Source organism: Pinus tabuliformis, chromosome X (genome assembly GCF_031772625.1).
Source record: "Pinus tabuliformis cultivar Carrire ecotype Pingquan chromosome X, CPIR1, whole genome shotgun sequence".
In the NCBI taxonomy this organism is placed as follows: Eukaryota; Viridiplantae; Streptophyta; class Pinopsida; order Pinales; family Pinaceae; genus Pinus; species Pinus tabuliformis.
In genome coordinates, this window is record NC_142308.1 from 902,544,381 (window position 1) to 902,561,760 (window position 17,380).

Below are 17,380 nucleotides of genomic sequence, written 5' to 3' on the forward strand. Positions count from 1 at the left end.
GAATAGGATGATAAATGAATCATGGTGGGTAATGATGTTTAGGAAAGGGAATAGTTTTAGGCCTAGGGAAATGTGGTTTAGGTGAAAATGATGATAAAGGTTTAAACCTAAAATAAATCGATAGGAGTAATGTAACCTTAGGGAATGAGGGGATGGAATGAAATGAGGGAAAAAGGAGATAGGTGGAGGGATTACTAAAATTTTAGTAAAGGTGTAGGTCAAATCATTAATAATTAGGATATTTTTGAGATCCTTTCCTCAATAGATGATACTTAGACCATGTTGCCCACCTATCATCACCTAATACCCAGACTCAACAATAAAACCTTGAAAAACATTAGACACTCCTTCCCAATGACCGACCTTGATGACCAAAGTGATAACCCAATTGAAGATGACTCCTTTGAGCAGTGATAGGTCAAAACATAACAATGAGAAAATTTTATGATTTTGACCTTCTTCTAAACAGAAAATAATTAACTTGAGGTACCTTTCGACTGTCAAACTAACCTATTCTAACATGAGCTCCATTGGGGATGGAAACCTCCCTGTGAGGTGCCAAGAACAACACATCAGACTAGTAGCCTTCCCATTGGGCAATACAGTCATAACATACAAAAACCAATATACACTCCGAATCATGCAAACTTACTGACTAGACTGACTGCAAATGATGTAAAAATTGACTGACTAACTCAAATATTTACAGCAATGATCAGTTAAGATCTCATGGCCTTCACTTCAAGCTTCAAATCTTAACTATAACTACCCACAATTTCATTATTCAAAACTAAAATGGCATAAACAATGAGATGATCTCTCAACATCCAACTTAAGAGAGGAAATGTTTGAGCAGCCTGCCATTCACAGGCCCTACTCCAACTGGATGATCTGACAAATCTTCAAGTAAATATGCATTTTGGCCTCTAAATGCAGCAACTTTAAAAGGCCCCTTCCACAAATTCTCAAATTTCCCTTGCATTCCCTTTTCCTCATTCAAGGCATCCCATTTCAGCACCAAATCTCCAATCTGAATATCTGTTGCCTTTGTTCTTTTATCATAGAGCTTCTTTATCCAATCTTGTAACAATTGTGTGTTCCTGAATACTTCTTCTCTTAACTGTTGGAGTTGGATCATTTGACCAATTCTCCGATGCATGTCATTGGGATCTTCTTCTGCTTCTTGTAACAATATCATGACTGACACTCTGAGAGATGAAGGAAACAGTGCCTATGTTCCATACACTAATTTAAATGGAGACGTACCTATGGATATTTTAGTACTAACCCGATCTGCCCATAGTGCATGGATAATTTTTTTGTACCAATTCATTTTATTCTCTTGCAACAATTTTCTAATAATGTTGATCAGACTCTTGTTGGATGACTTTGCCAAGCCATTTCCTTGAGGGTAATAGGTTGTGGAATGACCCAAACTGATGTTATATTTGTAGCAGAATTCAATCATCCTTTTTGACTTGAATACGGTAGCGTTGTCCGTGATAATATTTTGCAGACAACCAAAATGGGACAGAATGTTGTTTTCCATAAATTGGATGATAGTTGCATTTGTGGCCTACCTAGCAGGGATTTCTTCAATCCATTTTGTAAAGTAATTTGTTTCTATTAAAATCCACTTGTCCTTACTAGAAGAGGAAGGATGAATTTCTCCAATAAAATCAAGTCCCCATTGTTGAAATGGTGACTCAACTGCTATAGGCTTTAGAGGCAGGGGAAGCAACTTCTTTCTACCCTCAAACATCTGACATTCCTTATAGCTGGCCACCTTCTTATAAACATCAGCAAATAGACTAGGCCAATAAAGGCCAGCTCTGAGAATCTTATTTGTTGTAGTTTTCCAATATAAGTGACCACCACAATCACCCTTATGAAAATCTTCTATTGTTGTTTGAGCTCATCCTCCAATAAACAATTAAGAAACATCCCACTAGGATCTTTCCAGTATAAAAATTGGTCAATAATACAAAATTTCACTACTTTTAATTTTAAAAATCGAGCTTTAGTTTTGGGCCAATCTGGCGGTGCTTGCAAATGTTGTAAAACATATAGGATATCTGCATACCATGGTGAAGCAACGAATTTCTCTGGCACTTGCTGAACAACATTTGAGATTTCTTCCTTTGTTAGGACAATGAGAAAATTAATTTGAAGGGACTGTAAATTTGATTTTTCCATCATCCGAGCCAAACCCTGACCTTTAATCAACTTTTTTGGCTTGATTTCTATGTCATATTCAAGAATTGTTGCGATCCACTTGCCCCTCCTTCCATCTGGGTCACTTTGAGTCAAAATATTTTTAACTGCAGCACTAGGCACATAAGCCACAACATGAGAATGTAAAATGTACACTCAAAAATATTTTAGGGCCTTAACAAGCGCAAATGCTTGTTTTTCCATTATATCATACTTGAGTGCAACATCTCTGAGCACCCTACTAAAAAATGCAATAGGTTGCTCAACTCCCTGCTGATTTTTCTGCAAAAGAACCACAACGATACTGTGTTCAGATGCAAAAGAAAACACTATGAACTCCCTTGTATAATTTGGGTTGGCCAAAGTAGGAGCACGGGACAAAGATGCTTTAACTTCACTGAATGATTTCTTATTGTCTTCATTCCATTTTACCTCGTTGTCCCGCTTCAGCATGTCTGTAATTTTCCTAGAAATCTCAGCCAAATTGGGAATGAACCTTCTCAAAAAATTAATTCTACCCAAAAATGACTGAATTTCCTTTTTACTCCTAGGAGCATCCATTTTTTGAATAGCTGCAATTCTGTTAGGGTCTATTTTTATGCCATCTTTTGAAATAATATGGCCCAACAGTTTGCCTTCCTCCAGGCCAAACAAGGAATTTTTGGGATTTAATGAGATGCCATGTTTCCTACACTTTTCTAAAACTTCTCTTAAGTGTTGCAAATGTTCCTCATCATATTGTGAGTAAACAGTAATGTCATCCAAGTATATGACAATAAAATTATCATTTTCTTCTGCAAAATCTATGTCCATCGCCGCTGAAATGTTGCCCTCGCATTCATCAAACTGAATGGCATCTTATCATACTTGAAAGTACCCCAAGGAGTTGTAAAGGTGGTCTTGTCTTGGTCCTCTGGTTATACCCAGAGAATCCGTCTAGTAGTGACATTCTTCTGGCACCCATGACTTTCTGGAGAACATGGACCATTTTCGGCAGTAGATAGTTATCCTTGAGGGACACCCTGTTTAAGTTCTTGAAATCTACACACAATCTAATCTCACCCATTTTCTTTCTAACTAGTACCAAATTGGACAACCAATCTGAAAAATGGAGGGGAACTATAATACAAGCATCAAAAAGTTTCCTTACTTCTTTTTCGATTAAGGGAAGCAATACCGGATTGGTCCTCCGCAACTTTTGCTTGAATGGATTTTGATTCTTTTTTATCGGTATTATATGTTGAATGATCTCTTTGTCATACACCTTCAGGTCTTCGTACCCCCAAGAAAAAACATCAGAGAATTCAGTAAACAATTCCAAATATCTTCTTTTCATATCAGGGCTCAAGGTTTTGGACAACTTTATCATCTTGGGGTGTTCTGTTGTACCTATATTGCATTCTTCAATTCCTTCTCTAGCCGGTGCTAGTTTCGGTCTTTTGGCCACATCATTTTGGTCAAACAACTCTTCCAAAGGTACCAGACCTCTTGGAAGAATGTTGTCCTTAAGCTGCAATATCTTCAGCTCAGAACCTTGTTGATCCAATTCCTCCTTCATCTGATTTATGAAACTTTCCTTATCTGCATCTCCCCACTCGTTGTCCCTTTCCCATCTCATTCTAGCAAACTCTTCTTTCATTAGCAAGAAATTTTCTACTTGCTTGTCATTCTCAAACACTTGCCAATGACCATTGTTATCAGGAACATCAGGTCTATGTCTTACCTCTACCCTATACTTTCCTTTAACATTCCCAGGCATGTCAAAATCAGAGGTCGAAGTAGCCAATGCATCTGCAACAACATTGTCTTTCCTCAGAATCATCGAAAAGATGTATTCAAAAAAAAACTACAAATAATCAAGTACAACATTTTGATAAACTCTCATACAAGAATTCTTGGTCTGGTATTCACCTTTAACTTGTCTAACCACCAACTTAGAATCACCAAAAACAACAATTCTTTTAGCCCCTGATTTCTTTAAATTCCTCAAGCCCAAAATCAGAGCTTCGTATTCCGCCATATTGTTGGTACAATCAAACTCTAGTTTATATGAACACAACTTTGACTTACCAATTTCTGGACTAATAATCCACACCCCTGCTCCAGCTCCTTCTCTACTTGTTGCCCCATCAAAATGCATGGTCCAAACTTGATGTTTCTTCCTTGCTTTTCCATCTATTTCAACTTTGGAATTTGCAGATTTTTTGAGGGCAAACTGGATGATCTATCTCTCTTTTTCATTGTTGTCTTGCCCTTCTTTCTTAAGGTTGTCTGCTTCAGAAATTTGTTTTACATATGTCTCTTTATCCTTAATCAAAACATCAGATTTTATTTCTATGTCTTCCTTCTTTTTGACATCTAATTTACTTTGGTTGTCTTGCCCTGAATCCTCATGCGAAATTCATTTTTCCTAAGTGTTATTCCCCTCTTCTTCAATCTATGAAACAATACCTTCATCAACGGGACAACTTGAATTAAACAAAACGAATGAATCTACATCAGAATGGACAGCACAGACTGGTTGGTTAATAGGCTTATCCTTAGTGTTGATCATATACTGCATGAGAGTCTCTTTGTATAACCTTCTCATCTGTCCTCCAAAAACTGGAATTGTAATGTATGGCATATCAGTTTATAATGTTCCATTAAGTTTTTCCATCCATGATCTAGACAATAGCGTACCATACTTTGGAGGTATATCTTCCACCACAATGTCCATCACCGTGAATTTGAAAGGAATATGAGTCAAGGATATTGCTAAGTCTTTAATTAAGCCCAGACATTTGACCTTACTGGAATCAACTGAATAAAGGTCCTTGTAGGATTTGTTCATGTACATTCAAACTAACATAAAATGGAGGAACATCACCATCATGTGTTTTATCCTCAATTTTTAGCCCAAAGATGATAGTTGGATGATCATCCTCCATATTTATGGTATCATAGGTTTTATCTACTTTAAGTGCCTTTAATATCTGAAATCTATATTGATCATTTCTCACTAATTCACCAAGAGGAATAGAAATGTTCAACTTAGCAACTTCAGCTTCAACATTAAATAGACTCGTTACCTTTTCAGTCTCCTTGTGAACAACATCCTTCTTATTTGCAACTTCTTTGTGTTTGGGTATGCTATTTTTCCATTTTAAAATAGTGACGGGAGGCTCCTTCATTTGGGAACTTGTGCTAGGAATATCTTTCTTTTGAGCACTTGCACTACAGAGGATCATTTTAACACCACTGGCATGCACTTCTTTTCTTGTTGCATTGTTGATTGGTGCGTCCTTCTTTGCTGCATTACCTCCCACAGTTCTATTTCTCAAATTATAATATCATTGCACTTGCATTATAGAATTCTAAAAACCCTTTCTATATTCCTCTAATTCAATCATCAATGCATCATTTTGGGATTGGGACAACAATATTTCTTCCTCTTCCGCTTCAAAGTTTTCAAGATGTTCATATTCTTGATCCTCTTTGGTCAAATAAACCTCTTACTGCCCATCACCAAAAAATAAAATCTAATCTTCAGGAGTTTGCTCATTTTCCTCATCTTGATCTTGAGCAAAATTATGTTGGAATGGTGGTTTTATTTGCTGTTGTGATTGTTCTGGACCTTTCTGCTCTCAAGGTTTGTTAGGAAACTATGGCTGCCTTTGAAAACCAGGATTTATGATTTGTGGACCAATCTGGGTCTCTCGTATTGATGTCTGTCAGCCAGGGAGATCTTCTCCATCGTCTTCTCCATTTTCCTAACTAATGTTTTGAATTTAGCATCTGAGGAAGTGGCAGGATCCTCCTTTATGATGACTCTCTTCTCGAACTTAAACTTAGAATTTTTTGCTAATAGATTAGCCTCCACACTAACTGCATAATTTTGCATGTCCTCCAATGTTGCCGGATTTCTTTCTATGAGATGATAAGCCATTTTAGGGTCAAAAGCATCCGAGAAATGTAGTAAGGCCAGCCCAGGAGGAGGCTTAATCTTTGCAGGAATTGAATTGTACAGTTTGTTGAACCTTATAGAAAAGTCTTGAACAGATTCTCTGTGTTGTCTTTTCAAGTTGTTGTACTCAACCAAGATCTGCAAAGGGTTCTTATTTTCACCCCACCTTGCATGGAAAGCATCTTCTAACTCCTGATAATTTACGAAGGCTCCTAGCAGAGAGCTCCTGAATCATTTCTTGACATCACTAGAAAAACTCTAAGCAAATAATCTAATTTTAACATCATCAAAGGTCTACTTCCTCCAAATCCACAAAATCACTGACCTTGTCAACATGCTACTTAGCAGTGATTTCTCCTATGCCATCATACTGCGGAAGCCTCTGCCCATAATTGAGAGGTAAATCATGAAGTTGAGTAAGAAACACCAAAGGAGCATACCTTGCTGCCATAACTACTATTTGAGTAGTTTGGTGACTGACAGGCGGTGTAACAACAACAGTAGAAGATGGAAGAATTGGGTGAATGAAAGTCAAAACTAAGGATGAAGGATTTTGAACTGAAGTCAAAATAGAGCCAGTAATGAAAATAGATGGAACACGGATATTTCTCTGAGATAAGACTATGTTTTCAACAGCTTTCTGAACTTTGTTAACTAGACCTTTGAGTTTACTGAACTGCTAGATGATATTCTGACTAAACTCATCTCTTGGGGATGATACACAAGAAAAATTATCTGAATCTTCTATAATTTCAGGGATACTAGAACAAGAACTCATCCTAAACAATGGGATTTCAGAAGAAATTTCGGGTGAGGAAGTAGATTTCCTGATAGGACAATAGCTAGCTTTACTTTCCAGCACCACTCTCTCCTTCCTGAGGAGTTTTTCAGGATTAGAAACCACTACAAGAGGATTTGGGTTAGGGTTCTACCTGGTGAACCTCCTAGATGCCAAATATTCTCGGATAAGAATGCATGCAATGAAAATTCCTAATAATCAAAAGGATATTTACAATTCAGCCTATGATGTACATTTTGTACATGAAACTTCCCAGGATAATTTAAACTTTCGAATCCCCGACAATGGTGCCACTATGTTATCACTCCATAAATCCCTTTAGGATGAGGAAAGGACCACAAAGGTAACCACAAACCACTCTAGGCTAGAAAATTGGCCTTTCTAGCTAGAGGGGGCTCCCTCAACTAATGAAAACTAAAGGTTTTACTCTATAACATACAAAGACCAATTCTAGGAGTATTTGGATTTTGATCAAGAAAGTGGTAGAGGGTTTCTATGAAAATCTATTGACAATATGAGTGATCTTTCTATTGTAACATGCTGATGTATCTCCAACCAGCTTCATATATGGAGGCTTAATTAGCAGAGTTTTCAGAATGAATAGCGAAATTGTAGTATAGAAAAGGTAGAGTATCAAGACATTTATCAAAGAGAAGAAATAACAACATTTATCACTGCAACTCAGATTGATGACCATCAAGAAGAAAAGACAGAACTTTAAAGGCATACATACTTCATTTGCAACTGAAATATACTTGGTTCAGTCATACATGAGCATATAAGATGAATTCAAATACAACTGTCCCCTACACCTTTAAAAATAGTATGAAGAACACAAACAAGAGAAAGGTACATAAACTAAGAGAAAAACTTATTCCAAAAACATTCATACCATAAGAATCTCCATAAATCAACTAGAATCCCTTTAACATTCAGGCATGTTCATTAAAACCAAACCACAAGCATAATAACAGTAATTCCTCTAGCAATTGGGAAAACCAACAACAACCTTCTTTGTCTTCATTTATCAAAATATATAGTAGATACATGGAGGAAAATCATTTCAAGTTCACTGCATCTTCGATCCCACAAAGGATCGATTCAAAACCGGGAAAAGATAGTAAATTGTTGTTTTTTCCATGTTTTTGACCCAAACATAAAGCACAAAGCATCCTTGTGTCTTTTTGAAAGCAAAAATGACCTAATTAAATACAAATTATCTTAAAAAGGTCTTCGGACTGATAAAACTGACTAAAATAGAAAAAAGTCTAAAAGTTGCTTTTGTGACTACTAAAAAGCCTAAGCAACAGGTGCGCAGTGCCCAAATCTTCATGCTTCTAGAACCAACACGTGGCAAGCAACTGGGGTGGTGAGTTGGACACCATATGTACTCCATGCCTGCATCTTCAAAACCTAATAGATGACCATTGTACTGTGTAGGTGAAATGATCAAACCATGGGCTGCGTAGCGAGTGCACAATGGCTGCATAGAAAAAAAGTTGCAATTGTTCCTTGAATGCTCTTCATTGCTCCTAAACATTGTCATGACACTATTATGCCGATCATATCAACCTTAACATATTAATACATCAGAAAATTAAAACAAAACTTGAGAATAAAAAGAAAAGCCTGATCGTTTTCTTTTCCTCTTGCTTGATAATTTGTTGCTAGAAGCCTTGATGCTAGGAGTCTTAGACTTGGGATTTGGAGTAATGAGGTCTTGTTTCTTCACAGGTGGCGATAAAGCAGGTGTGGTTTTGGATTTAGGATCAAATTTAGGAATTTTCATGAGCGGAGGTATTACAGCAGCCCCCTCATACCTCTTCAGCAATTTATGTGCCTCCTCTAAATCCTGCCTCATAGTTCTCAGTTGTGCATTTAGGACCAAGTTTCTTACATACAAATTTCTGCACTATCTCCTAACTGGTTGTGACCACTTGACAAAATTCTTACTCCTGTCAAGAGCTTTGGATGCCTCTTTGACTTCATGGTCACAATTTTCTAAAATATGTTGAATAGAATTCTTATACTCCAGATTTTGTTGCCTGAATTGATTGACCTAGTCTTTTCTTTCTTCTAACTCCTCCAGGCACCTCTGATACTCTTTCCATTGACTGAATGGGGGTGTACCAAGGGCTTTAGCTATTTGTTTCATCTGTTGCACATACTTAAACTTTGATTTAAACACCCTAATTGTTGGCTCACTAGACCCCACTACAACATTCTTAGCTTGTTCAGCAAAGGTAACATGTTTCTTCTTCCCTTTGGCACTTGTTGAGGGTGACTCTGTCTTGTCCTTTGTTGGTTTAATGGCCTGTTTTATGTCTCTATTCTGCTTCTCCAGAAATTTTATCCTCATCTGGTTTTTAAACAGTGCCTCTCTCATCTTTACTATTTTAGGATCGTCTTCTTTGTATTGTACACCACTTCTCTCTTGTGGTGCTATGTCTTTCTTATAATATGATTGTACCATTTCTGGATCTTTGACCTCATCCACCCGTGCATCTGTTTACTTATCTTCATAGGTTTCTACAATTGCTTGAGGGGCTGCCTCTTCCTGGTTTTTCTTAACTCTAAACCTTGTTCTTGGTCTCATCACAAATTCATCTTGGATTGTGTCTTCAATTTTGACCTTAAGTCTGGCTTGTTGAGTTGATGTTTCCTGTTCCTTTGTCTACCTTATCATCCTTTATGCCTTGCAACTTAGTTTTCTTGCTCCTTGCCTGAAAATTTCTTGCTTCACTTGACACCTTCCTTGTTTATGGGTTTCATTTCCATAATTGAATGATTGGTCTCCTTCTTTGGATGTTCTTGCTTGGACTCTTCTTTATCTGCCTTGATTGAAGGTGACCTAGTTTGTGGCAAGAGGTCAATACTTGCAAGAAAATCAGACCAAAGCATTTTCTTTATTTCAACAACATGTTTAACCAAGATTTTGATCAAAGAGAAATGAAACAGACTTGAAGCATGGTTATCCTTTTGAATTTTTACTTTGGTGGCCATTCTTTCTAGACTCTTAAGCAAGAAATAAGGGAGGTTCATGGGCTTGCTTTCGATGAAATGCCATAGAAACTTGAGATAATACTAGCATATTCTACTGAACCTACCCTTGCAAGTGAAACATATTTGGATAACCTTCAAAAGTTCTACATACTGCCCTTGGAGATAAATGCTAGGGAAGGTGGAGGCAAACCTGTCAAGATACTCTGGTTTTACAAACTGCTTATAACCCAATATGATCTCTAGGTCTCCTAGTTTCACTTTGTTGTCTTGAAAATTTAGAGCAAATAAGTTGGCCATTTTTGCATTATGGCCTACTTTCTGAATCTCTAGTAGAAAGGAATGCACCATGTGTTCTCAAAAGCCACTCTAATGGCAGGGGATGAATTGAGTCTACTCAAAGTACTACGTTCGGTGTGAACGAGGTCTCCTCCTTTTTTGTTGCCAGCAAGAGCCATCCTATCTAAACAACTAGCTGATTGATTTTGACTTTTGGGTTATGGCTACATGTGCAAACCCAAAGGAAAGAAAATAGGCTCAAATGATGGCAAAACTCCACTCAGACAGTTGTAACAATAGGAAGGTGATAGCACAGCGATGGAATTCAAGCAAGAGGCTTTAAAAATTTAAAAGGTATTTAAGTCAAAATATTCATGAAGCATTCATCGTTCAAAATTTAAGCTAAAAGTAGTAAAACAATGCTCTTAGAGGTAAGACTTTGTTTTCAAACAAGACAGGGTGTGCACAGCACACATTTTTTAACAGTGACAAACAAGCCTTTAGCACTGCAACCAGAAGAATTAGTAATAAGAATTTATAGGAAGGATGACTGACTCCCTACCTCTGCAATTTCTTCATTCAATTTGTACATTGAAGACTAGCTTGAGATTAATCATTTCTCTGTATAGGAAAAATGTCGCGCCATGCTCAAATTATTTGCAACTTGTAAACCTCCCTACAACTCCTGAGCCTCTCTATGCCTTTGAACTTTCTAGCGACCTTTGCTCTGAACATAAACCTGATCTAGGTGGATATTGGTGGCCACCCACCAATTCCATTTGGACCCCCAACATTATTTCTTTCAATTTTTGAGTTCCTTATTTGTAGCGGAATTTATTATTTTTGGCAGTTTTTTGGGTCCTAAACTTCTGTAGCCGTTTTGAGGCCCTAAACAATGTTTTTTGGGAAAACTGGGAGCAACATGGGTCCACAATCCCATTTGTTTCTCATCCCAAAGTGGTAGTCCTCGGATAGATATTTCTAACAAGGTATTGTGCGCATCAAACAGAGATTGTATGCCAAAGTTACGACCTCGGGAAGTTGATGTACCAATTTACCCAAAATGGGGCCCATAGTTTGGGGCTTCATCTCCTAGGGTTAGGGTTTTGGATGTTTAGGGTTTTCCATTGTTTCTCAATAATAAATAGGTCTTCAAGCCTCATTTTAAGATAGTTCAGAGGCATGTAACTGCCACATCTCTCCTCAGAGATAAGCTACCATCGCTCGAGCTAGTTTATTTCCATTTATGTTTGTAAGCATATTTCAGTATTTTACATTAATGAAATGAAGTATTATTTCTTATGTATCTCTATATTTATGGTTATCTCTGTAATTTGTTGCGTTCCTGGTTAAATCTAGATTAGTGGTATCAGAGCGGTCTACTCTTTCTCTGTTTTTCTTTGCATGTCCCCAACGAGGTTGGGATATAAGGAGTTAAGACTTGAACCAAGTGAACCTTTGCAAGACCAGCCTCGCAAATCCCAATGGCCTCCCATGGTAGATGAAAAGAAAGATGAGGGGCAGGAGATCCTATCAAAATCTTGCTCGAAGAGGCCCTCGAGTGACAAAGGAACATGATGATGGACAACTTTGCCCAAATCCTTGAGCAGCTACCTAGGGGCGACGCATCTACTTCCAACAGCTACTCTAGAAGTGCCACACCCTTTAAGGTACAAGTTAACTTTGACATTCCCATATTTGAGGGTCAGATAGATGTAGACGTTGTAGATAAATGGTTAAATCTACTAGAAGGGTATTTTTCTGTTCATGATTTTTTCGGCTGGGAAAGGATTACTTCCGCTCTTCTCAAAGTTGCCCCCCACGTCAAGGAATGGTGGGAAACCTATTGCGAGTAGAAGGATGAAAGTACGGCCTCAATGTTTTCAGCCGCACCCACTTGGAATTCATTCCAGAATGCCATCAAGGAGAATTACTACCTTGTCAGAAGCTATGAGGATAAATACATAAAGTGGACCACGTTGTGGTAGGGAAGGGACCAAGACGTGCTAGAATTTACCAATATTTTTCATACCCTTCGCACAAAGTTGGGTATCAAAGATTCTACACTGCATTTGGTACTCAAATGCCATGGATGCCTACACAGGTACATCCAGGATGAGATGGAGTTCGTGGACATCTCCTCGCTCGGCATGACGTACTGATACATTGTCAAGATCGAGCAGAAGTTTAAACAGAAGAAGCAAGACTTTGGATCTACAAATCTGAAGTAAGGGAAAGGCGCCCCAAACTGCTGAATAAAGGACGAAGCTAAGGCGGGGTGGCCCAGGACAACCCACCAAAGTCGCAAGCAAATAACAACACTGCAAAGCCGAAGAAGGACATGGGAAAGTGGTGTGAGTTCCATAAGAGCTCCACTCACAACACAAGTGAGTGTCGGGCCAAGAAGACACTGGTATTCGAGCTAAAGTCTTTGGAATCATATGCATGTTCAGAATTTGAGTTAGAACCCAATAAGTGGAATGACAAAGGGAAGCAGATTATTGATGCGGAGCCCAATGCCACCATTACCACCATGAAGATCCAGAAGGAGGAACCCAAAGATCCAGAGGAGGAGGAGCGCCTCTTCCACTCCCAGATGTGGGTAAAGGGATCCCCGCTACAGTTCATTGTCAACAGCAGGAGCCAAAAGAACCTCATTTTGGCAAAGGTCGTGAAGCGACTGGGCTTACTGACCACAACACATCCACAACCATACACCATCGAGTGGCTTCACCAAGGACGGGATCTTCGCGTGAGCCAGCAGTGTCGCCTTCCATACAACATCAAGCCCTTCATGGATGAGGTATTGTGTGACATTGATCCCCTTGATGTTTGTGATGTATTATTAGGCCAACCATACTTGTGGAAGCGACGTGTTGTATATGAGTCAAGGACTCATGTTGTCATTGTTACTTTGGGAAATAAGTTGTACAAGATACCGAAGGTAGCACCGCCTACCGCCATCTCTTTGGTTACTGCAAAATAATGCAGTAAGCTCATTTCCAAAACCGGGAAATTTGTTTTCCTGATGATATGCCCTCAAGGAAAGAAGAATACAGTGGCAATGACTTCCAAACAGGCCCTCTGCACGACAACTATAGATGGACAAGGTCATGGAGGAGTACGAGGACATCTTCACCTCCCCCACAGGGGTTCCTCTACACTGTCAGATCAAGCACTCCATCAATCTGACCCCAAGTGAGCCGCTGTCAATGGACGAATCTATCGGCGCTCTGTTCTGGAGAATGATGAAATCAAGAGGTAGATTCAGGAGCTGCTGCAAAAAGGTCACATCCAACCGAGTTCATCACCCCGTGGGTGTATGTTTTAACCCCGTACAGAAATTACCTGCATACGAATTCTAAAACACAGAAAATAAACAATGCAAGAGAATAACACATAAAACACATATACACAGAGATTTTCCCCTGGATCCCAAAACCGGGACTACCAGCTTGATTTTTCATTATTTTCCTTTCAATGTTACAATACATATTTATACATGCCGAAGCATCCAATACCATGGACCAAAAACCATTGAATCCAAAACCATGGACCGAAAACCATCGCGTCCAAAACCATGTGCAAAAATCATCCACAAAACCATAGGTAGATCTGTCCAACCTAACATAGGGTCCAAAGCCAAAATTTTCCAGGGCGCTACCCCAGACCCCCTAGAGTAGGGTTACCTGCAACCCTAAAACCCCCTATGACTTCCCCCGCTACACAATCGATGCAATGAAGGGGGGGCTTTGCCCCCCTTCTAACCCCCTGGTTAACTATGTGGGCTAGTCATGGAAAGAATATAACACAACCCAACATAGACAAGGCCCCTCTGCACGAAAACTATAGATGGACAAGGTCATGGAGGAGTACAAGGACATCTTCACCTCCCTTGCAAGGGTTCCTCTGCACTGTCAGATCAAGCACTCCATCAATCTGACCCCAGGTGAGTCGTTGTCTAATGGACGAATCTATCAGCGCTCCGTTCTGGAGAATGATGAAATCAAGAGGCAGATTCAGGAGCTGCTATAGAAAGGTCACATCCAACCGAGTTCATCGTCCTGTGGGAGATCAATCGTGTTGGTACAGAAGAAGGATGGGACTTGGAAACTCTGTATTGATTATCGGGCATTGAACAAGATCACTATTTGGAATAGGTACCCTATCCCACTAATTGATGGCCTTCTGGACCAACTGAAGGGGGGAAAATATTTAAGCAAGATCGATTTGAAGTCTGGATATCACCAGGTACCAATCGAACCCTTCGATGTGCGGAAGACTGCCTTCAAAGCTAAGGAGGACATTTTCAAATGGTTGGTTATGCCTTTTGAGTTGACGAATGCTCCTGCAACCTTCATGAGGCTAATGGATGACATCTAGTGGCCATTCACCAACTCATTTGCAGTGGTATACTTGGATAACATCCTGATCTTTAGCCAGAGTTGGGAAGATCACATACACCACATTTGACAGGTTCTCCAAACACTGCAGCAACACAAGTTATGTGCTAATTTGGAGAAATGAACTTTTGGCATGACCCAAGTTCAGTATCTAGAATACATTATTGATGAAAAGGGGGTTCGCGTGGATCCAGCCAAGATCCAAGTCATTTGGGATTGGTCGTCTCCAACTACTCTGACAGAGCTCCATAGCTTCTTGGGTCTTGCCAACTTCTACTGCAGGTTCGTGTTGTGATTTTCTCATATCACTTGGCCCTTAAGTCAAGTCACCAAGGGAGGAGTGAAAGCAAAATTCTTTTCGTTTGAATCTCAACAGAAGGCATTCACAGTGTTGAAACATCACCTCTGCTCGACATCAATGCTCGCATTACCAGAGTTGCAACAACCATTTGAGATCTAGATAGATTCCTCTGACTATGCTATTGGGGCAGTCCTTACTCATCACGGGCATCCAGTGGCATATCACAGTGAGACACTTTTAGACATAGTCCGAAAGTATCCCACTTATGACAAAGATATGTATTCCATTGTGCAGGCATGCCGACAATAGAAGCATTACATTTTGGGGAAGGAAATGGTCATCCACACAGACCACCAGCCCCTGTAGTTCATACAGATGCAAGGGAAGTTGCAGAATGATCACCATTAGAAGTGGTCCACATAAATACAACAGTCCCATTTGAATATCAAGTATAAGAAGGGCAGCACCAACAATGTTGTAGATTGCCTCAATTGACAACCGATCATGGCATTAACAACCGTGCTCAACTCTTGTGGGCGCGAGACTTCTGAATGGCCACTTCTCTACAAAAGCGACCCAGAATTTGGCCACACATACCAGACGCTCTTGGAGGATCGGCACGTTCTAGATTTTCACCTCTAGGATGCCCTGTTATGCCACCTGGGTCACCTTTGTGTTCCTTTAAGCGAGCGTGCCAAGATGATTTGGGAAGCACACTACAGTCGAGCTGTTAGGCATTTCGAGGTCGAGAAAACGATGGCAGTATTGCAGAAGTATTTCTATTAGTTGAATCTTTGACAGGATGTCGGGAAGTACATCAGATCCTGCACTACCTGGGCCATTGCCAAACCGACCGTCAAGAAGCAAGGCCTCTATACTCCGCCACCTACCCCTAGTCGACCTTGGGAATCCATCTCCATGGCTTACATGTCGGGCCTTCCTTCTACTAAGCATGGAAATGACTGTGTTTTTTTGGTTGTCGACAAGTTCTCAAAGATGGCCATTACGACGGCCTACAAGAAGAATATCACAGCAGAAGCCACTGCTAAACTCTTCTTTGAATGAGTGTGGGTACACTTTGGGATCCCACAGTCTATCATCTCAGATTGGGACAGCAGGTTCCTCAGTACATTTTGGTCCAGTCTCTAGTCGATGCTGGACACCAAACTCACTAAGTTCACAGCCTTCCATTCCCAAACTGATGGCCAAGCAGAGGTTGTCAACATGATGATCGTACACATTCTGTGCATGTATAACTCAAAGCATCCATGCACATGGGATGAGAGCCTCCCCTATGTTTAGCACAACTATAACTGGGCTCTCCACAACTCGACTGGCCATAACCATTTTGAGGTGCATTTGGGATTCCAGCCACTATGTCCCATTGATGTAGCCATGCCATTTGCAGCTACTCAGACATATTCGGCTCATGTCCAATCTGAAATAGATAAGGCAAACAACTTCATTGAGCACATCCAACATATCCGCCAGCAGGTCCATGACATTTTGGAGAAATCAAATTCCAATTACAAGTAGCGACATGATCAACATCGGGTGCCACACAAGTTTCAGGTGGGCAACAAAGTCTGGTTGCATTTGCAAAAGGAACGCCTTACCGGAGCCTATCGGAAACACAGACCACTCTGATATGGTCCTTACACCATTACCAAGGTTGTGGGAGACAATGTATTTGAGCTTAGCATTCCTCCATTCCATGGCCTGCACCCAATGTTCAATGTGGACCGCCTTTGGCCATACTTTTTACCATTACCAGACACATCCAATATTTCAAAACAGCTCACACCAACAGAGTTAAATCTAGATTGCATGGAACAAGTTACAACTGATTAGATCATGGACACGCATATCAAGCACACTCGCCAGCAGAAGATCCAACTGTATCAATTTGTCAAAGCAGGCCAACTCCTTCACCAAGGCAAGTGGCTCACCAGGGACCAAGTTCAACAGAAGTTTCCTCATCTCATAGAGGAACTCGACGCAATGGGGACCATTGATTCCTAAGGGAGGAGGAATGATCCAGGTGGATATTGGTGGCCACCCGCCAATTCCACTTGGACCCCCACCATTGTTTCTTTCAGTTTTTCAGTTCCTTATTTGTAGCACAATTTACTATTTTTGACAATTTTTCCGATCCTGAACTTCTGGAGCCATTTTGAGGCCCTAACCGACATTTTTTGGGAAAATTGGGAGCAACATGGGTCTATGGACTAATGTTTCTCATCCCAAAGTGGTGGTCCTCGGATAGATCTTTCTAACAATGTATTGTGCGCATAAAACGGAGATCGTATGCCAAAGTTACGACCCCGGGAAGTTGATGTACCAATTTACCCAAAACGAGGCCCATAGTTTGGCGTTTCATCTCCTAGGGTTAGGTTTTTGGATGTTTATGGTTTTCCATTGTTTCTCAACAATAAATA

At 39.9% G+C, this 17,380-nt stretch overlaps 1 protein-coding gene across 1 annotated transcript; it reads right to left on the reverse strand.

Annotated features, from left to right (window-relative positions):
* Positions 1-832: 832 nt before the first annotated feature.
* Positions 833-1,198, reverse strand: LOC149142604 (uncharacterized). The gene has a single exon (XM_089451527.1). The coding sequence runs from the start codon at positions 1,196-1,198 to the stop codon at positions 833-835; it is 366 nt and encodes a 121-aa protein (XP_089307653.1).
* Between the last annotated feature and the right edge of the window lie 16,182 nt (positions 1,199-17,380).